Genomic DNA, 7,731 nt, shown 5'->3' on the forward strand with positions numbered 1-7,731 from the left:
TAAATTAAATCACGTTAAAAAAATTATATATTTTTTTAATTATTATATATTTATCAATATAATAAATATTGAGATTCTGTAAATCCTTAAAACCGCCAGTGTTACATATTTTGTGTAGGATTTTTTTACACTATGTACATTAATTGTTGGCAATAAATCCCACCTATAGCAAGCTGTATAATTGACCATCTTCATGTACCTGAAGGTTGAGACCACGAAACTTTGGTGCTCCGAAAACCACCTGATTATGATTATATTTTCTTGATTAACCTAATATTGGATATCAAATAACATGATCCAATTAGCCCAGTGCACCATAATCGCCACGATGTGCGGCGAGCGAATGACGCAAATAAAAAGTGTTCATCGGCCAGTTCATTCTCTCCAAAAATTCTCAGTCAGGTAAAATAAAATAAAATTAAATTAAATAATTATCACATTAAATACAGTCTCACTCTCACAAGCCGCTCCTCACGTCCGTGTGGTGTGACTACTGTATATTCATTTGTCCTTTCTCAAGTATCAAGGGAAAAAAAATCAAAAAGAAAAACCTCTCAACTTGCCTTTGTTGGAACTTGGAAATGGAAGCTTAAAGCGTGGCACATGTCAAGGCTGGAGAAGAAACAGACGGAGAGAGAAAATTGTTTTACGATATTAGGTTTTGTAGTGGTTGAATTTCCTTTCCAAGTACAAGAATGCCGTTGACGAGGTATCAGATAAGGAATGAGTTCAGTTTGGCGGATCCGGAGCTGTACAAAGCTGCAGATAGAGATGATCCTGAAGCACTTCTTGAAGGAGTCGCTATGGCTGGCTTGGTTGGTATCTTGCGCCAGCTCGGCGACCTTGCCGAGTGAGTTTCAGCTTCGATTTGGCTTTGTTTTTGCTCGAATTATGAGTTTTGAGTAAAATGTTTAGTTAATAGGACTTGAATTTTACTGAATCAACTGATTAAAATAGGTGTTGAAGGTAATTAAGTTTAATTTAGATTTGGATTTTTTTGATCCGATTTAATAATTTATTATTATTTATAAGCAAAGATTGTAATGATTCAGGAATTCATTTAGCAATTTGAGTTCGAGATTTTTTTTTTCAGGTTAACTTTACTTTTTGTTGGTCAAAATTCAAAACAGAATTCGGATAATTAAAGTTCATATTAAATGTTGAATAGGAATATTAAAGAAGTTGGAGGCAATTCCATACCTTGTTGTGACGGATTGTAACTGTGAATTGTCCACTTCACTTGTTGTTTGGGAGAGCTATCATGAGAGTTGTGTTGTATTTGCATTTATATTCAAGTTTGGTTGTGGTTGTTTTAGGTTTGCTGCTGAGATATTCCATGACTTACACGAAGAGGTAATGGTGACTGCGGCAAGAGGCCATGAGCTGATGGTTCGTGTCCAACAGCTTGAGGTTGAATTTCCTTCTATCGAGATGGCTTTTCTTTCCCAAACGAATCATTCATCATTATTTACTAGTACAGGTTTGTGACTTCCTTCTCTATCAATTTTTTAATGTACATTTTCATCTAAATATAGATGGAAATTGCATTATCTTGAAGCATATATTTAAGAGTGCCTCTTGTATATATTTAGTCGTTAGTTGTTTCCTTCACAAGATTTTTCCAGATCTATGAGTACTATCATTGTGTTCTTGTGGGTGAAGAAAACATCTATTTAATGGTATGGTAAAAGGTCATACATAAGTAAAGATTTAATTTTGTTTCAGGAGTTGAGTGGCATCCTAATCTGCGAATGGAACAGAATCTGGTAACTCGTGGTGACTTACCTCGTTGTGTAATGGACTCTTATGAAGAATGTCGTGGTCCACCACGGTTGTTTCTTTTAGACAAGTATGATTACCTGAATTCTGTTAACTTTTTAACAATTATGATGAAAATGTTGAAAAGTATTTGCTTTTAAAAAAATAAAACTTATCATTAATATCTGAAATTATCAGATTTGATGTTGCGGGAGCGGGGGCATGTTTGAAGCGTTACACTGATCCATCGTTCTTTAAAGTTGAAGCAGCAGTGGAAGTCCAGAGGGAAAGGAAAATTCGCAAAGTGAAGGTATTGCAGTGAAAGTATTTTCATCATACAGTGTAATCTTCTTCATTGGTCATTGTATTAGAGTATTGTTTTCTGATCTATTTTCTATGCTCAGTAAACGTAATCATCCATCTTACTGTTTCAGTTTATTTTCTGTGTATGAGGCTTTTTCCATTTCCATTGTAGTGAACAGAAATTTTGTTTTAAAACTATTTATGAGTGTATTAATTATTGCATTGAGATTTATATTTAGTTGTGGCCTTGGCATTCCTTATGGTAGTGCCTTCTTTTGATTCAAAGAATTGCCCTTTATGTTGAAGATGTTATTTTGTCTTTATGTTTCTGGCAGAAGAAAGGATCACGCTGGAGGAGTGGAGAAACACCAGAAATAGTACCGACGTCACATGCCAAGTAAGGCATTGTAGTCCATACTTATGCTTAACTTGTGATGGTTTAAAGTGATTAGCTGACTCAAGTTGGTTTCAAATGCTGCAGACTGCATCAGTTGTTTCTGGAAGAGAAGGTCGAGAAGGGCCAGAGTGATCCTGCACGTCTTGTGAAATTGAAAAAGAGGCAATTATCTCCTTTGGACACAAAAGCTGGGAAAAGTTACATGGAGAAATTCCTGGAGGCTTCTGAACACAATGTTGTTCGTGAAATTTCTGTTACTCCACTGGCTTTGAAACTGACATCAGATAATTCTAGTGATTCAGGCCTAGAAATACATGATATCAGTACAGTGAGTCCTGTGAAAAAATCAACTCAGGGAAAGGAAAGCACACGTAATTCACAGGAAGTAGTACGAAATCCATCTATAGATGAGTTCTATGGGGAGGTCATTGATAGACAGATTGTGAAGATGCCTGAACCAACTGCTGATGATGAGACTGATGCAATTCCTTCTGTTCCTCTTAAAGTGACAGTTGAGAAGGAAATAGCTGTTGACAGGGAAGGCAAAATGGATGGCAGTGTAGATGGGGATAATTCTGATGATATGACCAGTGAAGTTGACAATTACATGGATGCTCTCACTACCATGGAGTCAGAAATGGAAACAGATAATGAATATAGACCTAAAACTGGTATGGGCTTCTTGAATGTTGAAAAACGTGAGATGGATTCTGGTAAGAATGATGAACAGCTGGAGTCCCGAGCTCATTTTTCGGATTCTCAATCAATTGGAAACTTTTCTGCGTCAGATGATGGGAACAGTTCAGTCAAGAAAGGAAGATCTAGCTTCTCATACTCTGATACTCTAAGCAATTTGGCTGAAAATACACCATCTGATGGTGAAGGGTCAGCTAAAGTGTCTCCTTCTTCTGAAGCTTTTGTGGCTGATATTACAGAGATTCCATCGTCTCATGATCTCAAGTTGTCAAATGATATGAGCGTTGATGTATGTGCAGCTTCTAGTTCATATCTTGTGGATTCAAAACCTTCCCTTTTGCAGTTTGATTTTGCAGCAAGTTCACAGCAGCACAAATTAGATGAAACACCCTCTGAATCTATTAAACCTTGTTCTGAGTCATCATATGTTGAAGAAAGTGAGACAAATTTGGTTAATTCTTCAGCAGTTGCCTCTGAAATGTCTTTTCAGAGAAAGGATGGTGCTGTTTTTACACATTATGCTGAGAGCCATCCTGTGGATAAATTGGATGACAGGGATCCAAGTGTCTCTTTTGATGCTGTGTTGCATTTGTCAAACAATTTAGATCTGACTCATGAAAAGAAAAGCACTGATGATTCTGCAGATGACAGTTTTCCTGAAAATTTGGTCATTATTAAGGTTGATTCACCTGAGTCAGTTAATTCTCCTAGAAAGGAACAGGTCGCTCTCTTAGCCATTCATGAAGCAGAAATATGTTCTGGTTCTGCATCATTGCCTGCCAATTCGAATGTGGAGCTGGATGATTTAATATCTGAAGTAAATGATGCTTTCCCTGAAAGCGGAGCCCACTCAGAAACTTCAACTTCCATTGTTGATGCTTCACAGACTCCTAGCTCCAAAGAGCAGCAAGTATCAAATATTGAGGATAATATTCCCTGTATTGGGCTTGACTCGACAGAAAAGACAGCTTTGTATTCTGAGGAAGCAAATCTTGAAGATATTTCTAGGGCTGCAGACAGTGAGAAAATAGGTGAATTGACATGTGAGGATCATTCTGTGAAAGGAGATGAGGTCTCTCTTGTACTCCCATGTAAGAGCATAGATTGTTTAGCCCTCGAGGATCATGATGGCTTAGATGATGTGGTAGCTGAAAGTGTTATAGCAGAAAACCTGGTTGTGCCTACTATTGCTGTTGATGATGTGCCTACTACCACCAGTGCTGATGATACTGTTGACCATGTTGTTTCTCTGCCACAAGATTCAATTTGTTCTCCATCTAGTAATATTGAAAATTTACAAGAATCTCATTTTGGTAGTGAGGACCCTACTCAGGAAGGATTGGAATGTATTGAGCCAATTTTTCCAGCACATGTTGAAGGATCTGAGGCAGAAAAGGAAATGAGTCATCTGGATGTTGACTCCACATCCTGCAAGTTGGCCCCTGATGATAATACTTATTTGAAAGTGGTTGATGATGATTCATCTTTAGCTGATTGCACCCAAAATAGAATGGTTGAAGGTGATGCCATCATTGCACAGCCATCATCAGCACCAGGTGACCAAGAGCTGGAATGTCTCCATCAGGATGGTCTTCTAGAAGAGGCTGACTGTGTCACATCTTCACCTGCTGGTCACCTCCCAAATCCAGAAATTTGTTTTCAACAGTCTCTGGTTCTGCAAGCTGATCAATTTGATGGGGAATTGTCAAAAGCAGAAGAAGCAAATTCTAGTTCATCTCAACATCAGTCTGAACTAATACAATCTTCAAATCTCACAGATCATGAAAGACTTTTTAATGATGCTTCTGAATCTTGTCAAGAAGAAATTCCAAGTGAGCCGTCACCTTCTGATGATTTAGCACAATCAGCTGGCCAGGAAATTATCAGTGTTGAACAAACAATGGATCCATTAGGTTCTGTCCCTCCTTGGTTTGGCCTTCTCCATGAGGCAACTCCAGTCAATATGGAGGAGATTCCACCACTGCCACCTCTACCACCAATGCAGTGGAGGTTAGGAAAGATTCAAGATACCCCACTAATTTCACAGCAAGAACCGATTGGTCATAGTCAGAAGTCATTTCCATCAATTCTGCCATTTAAAAATGATGAGAAAGCTCAATTTGGTTTTCCAGATCAACAGAGAGGCATTGTACAGTCTGGGAATCCATTTCTTCCCCTCACTGCTGTTGGAGTTGAGGAGTTACAAGTGTCTGAACAGAAAGTGGGTAATACAGGGCAGCCTACTACTTCATTGCAAATGCTAACTAAGATTAACCAAGCAAATGATAAAGAGAGCAGTGTTACTTTGGAGGAAACTCAATCCCTGAGCCCACTCTTAACATCAGCAGTATTAGCTGATGAGAAGTGTGATGGTTTCCTTGCGTCAGGTGGTGAAGTAGTTCAATCAAGTTCAAACCCATTCTTATCAGAACCAGCTGATGGACACACTGCTTCTGATGATGAACCTGTATCTTCTCATGGAGAACTAATCCACCCTCAGGATCAATCGATACCAGAAACAGGTTTAGAGCATAACACTCTTCAATCCACATCACAAAACTCAGAAGGTGGACTCTTAACATCAACAGTATTAGCTGATGAGAAGCGTGATGGTTTCCTTGCTTCAGGGGGTGAAGCAGCTCAATCAAGTTCAAACCCATTCTTATCAGAACCAGCTGATGGACACACTGCTTCTGATGATGAACCTGTATCTTCTCAGGGAGAACTAATCCACCCTCAGCATCAGTCGATACCAGAAACAGGTTTAGAGAAGTGTGACGGTTTCCTTGCGTCAGGGGGTGAAGTAGTTCAATCAAGTTCAAACCCATTCTTATCAGAGCCAGCTGATGGACACACTGCTTCTGATGATGAACCTGTATCTTCTCATGGAGAACTAATCCACCCTCAGGATCAATCGATACCAGAAACAGGTTTAGAGCGTAACACTCTTCAATCCACATCACAAAACTCAGAAGGTGGACTCTTAACATCAACAGTATTAGCTGATGAGAAGCATGATGGTTTCCTTGCTTCAGGGGGTGAAGTAGTTCAATCAAGTTCAAACCCATTCTTATCAGAACCAGCTGATGGACACACAGCTTCTGATGATGAACCTGTATCTTCTCAGGGAGAACTAATCCACCCTCAGGATCAGTCGATACCAGAAACAGGTTTAGAGCGTAACACTCTTCAATCCACATCACAAAACTCAGAAGGTGGACTCTTAACATCAGCAGTATTAGCGGATGAGAAGCTTGACGGTTTCCTTGCTTCAGGGGCTGAAGTAGTTCAATTGAGTTCAAACCCATTCTTATCAGAACCAGCTGATGGACACACTGCTTCTGATGATGAAACTGTATCTTCTCAAGGAGAAATAATCCACCCTCAGGATCAATTGATACCAGAAACAGGTTTAGAGTGTAACACTCTTCAATCCACATCACAAAACTCAGAAGGTGGACATGATAATATCTCTAATACATTGGTGCTGCCACCTAGAAAGGTTCAAGAGCAGCCTCAGCATTATTTGCCAACTTCAGAGGGAGAATCAGCTTGGTCATCCAATCCATTTGTTTTCTTAGCAACCTCTGGAGTTGGAAATGCAAACGGAGGTTCGGTAGTTAAGCTTCCTCGTCCTCGGAATCCTCTAATTGATGATCTTGCTGCTGTTGACAAAAGCAAGGTAATGATGAGTTAAAGACGTCCTTTTCATACTTCAATTTCTTTGGAACTACTGTCTATTAACAATCACAATCTTTTGCAGTTGAGAAAGGTTACAGAGCGGGTTCGGCCACGAATTGAGCCAAAGTTAGATGAAAGAGACTCCCTTCTAGAACAAATAAGAACCAAGGTTAGACCTAACCTCTTATTGTGACCGTTACGAAACAACCCCTTTACCCATTTTTTTAAAAGAACTGAAATGCAGTGTTTATAAACTAATGGCTGTGTGATTTTCTGCCCTTGCAGTCCTTCAACTTGAAGCCTGCGGTGTTGTCAAGACCCAGTGTTCAGTTTCCTAAGACTAATTTGAAGGTTGCTGCCATCTTGGAGAAAGCAAATGCAATACGCCAGGTCTCTCTCTTTCTCTCCCTCTCTGTGTCTGAGAGTTTAATATCTATTACATATCACTAAAAGTGATTAATTATGAAATAGGCCACGGCTGGAAGCGATGAAGATGATGAAGATAGTTGGAGTGATTCTTGAAAGATTCTCCCTAAGAAAGCGCTTCACTATTTCGGTTATTTCCTTGGACCGGTTGAGAACATTTTTCTCTCCCTCATATAGTAAATAAGATTTTCTGTGATCTGGTGGATTCTTTTCTTCTCGGCCCTAAGTGCATGTATTATTAGCCCCTTTCCTTCCCCAACCTCTCACACACATGTTGATGTATATGTAGTTACATGGCTCTGTTATATCTACTGCAGTCCGGTGTGAAATGTCAGGTGTGTTACACGTATGACCTTCATGGCACAGCATGCAAGCGCTGTACCAATAGCATTCTTTTGTGTTGTTATCTTGTAAAATGTTAGAAGCTGTAAATTGTGTTTGAGTGGTATAAATTTTGATTAGCAGTGTAA

At 39.2% G+C, this 7,731-nt stretch overlaps 1 protein-coding gene across 3 annotated transcripts; it reads left to right on the top strand.

Annotated features, from left to right (window-relative positions):
• Positions 1-354: 354 nt before the first annotated feature.
• On the top strand, positions 355-7,731 carry LOC123215875 (protein SCAR2-like). 3 transcript variants are annotated; one of them, XM_044636166.1, is made up of 10 exons: positions 355-850; positions 1,317-1,480; positions 1,726-1,849; positions 1,957-2,068; positions 2,397-2,458; positions 2,543-5,518; positions 5,927-6,836; positions 6,918-7,004; positions 7,121-7,225; positions 7,307-7,731. In XM_044636166.1, the coding sequence occupies exons 1-10, from the start codon at positions 696-698 to the stop codon at positions 7,355-7,357; spliced, it is 4,746 nt and encodes a 1,581-aa protein (XP_044492101.1). In that variant the 5' UTR covers positions 355-695; the 3' UTR covers positions 7,358-7,731. The 3 variants fall into 3 exon arrangements, with proteins under 3 accessions (XP_044492101.1, XP_044492092.1, XP_044492084.1); XM_044636157.1 differs by having other exon boundaries at positions 357-850; positions 2,543-5,916; positions 6,085-6,836; XM_044636149.1 differs by having other exon boundaries at positions 360-850; positions 2,543-6,836.

This window comes from Mangifera indica, chromosome 1 (genome assembly GCF_011075055.1).
Source record: "Mangifera indica cultivar Alphonso chromosome 1, CATAS_Mindica_2.1, whole genome shotgun sequence".
NCBI lineage: Eukaryota > Viridiplantae > Streptophyta > Magnoliopsida > Sapindales > Anacardiaceae > Mangifera > Mangifera indica.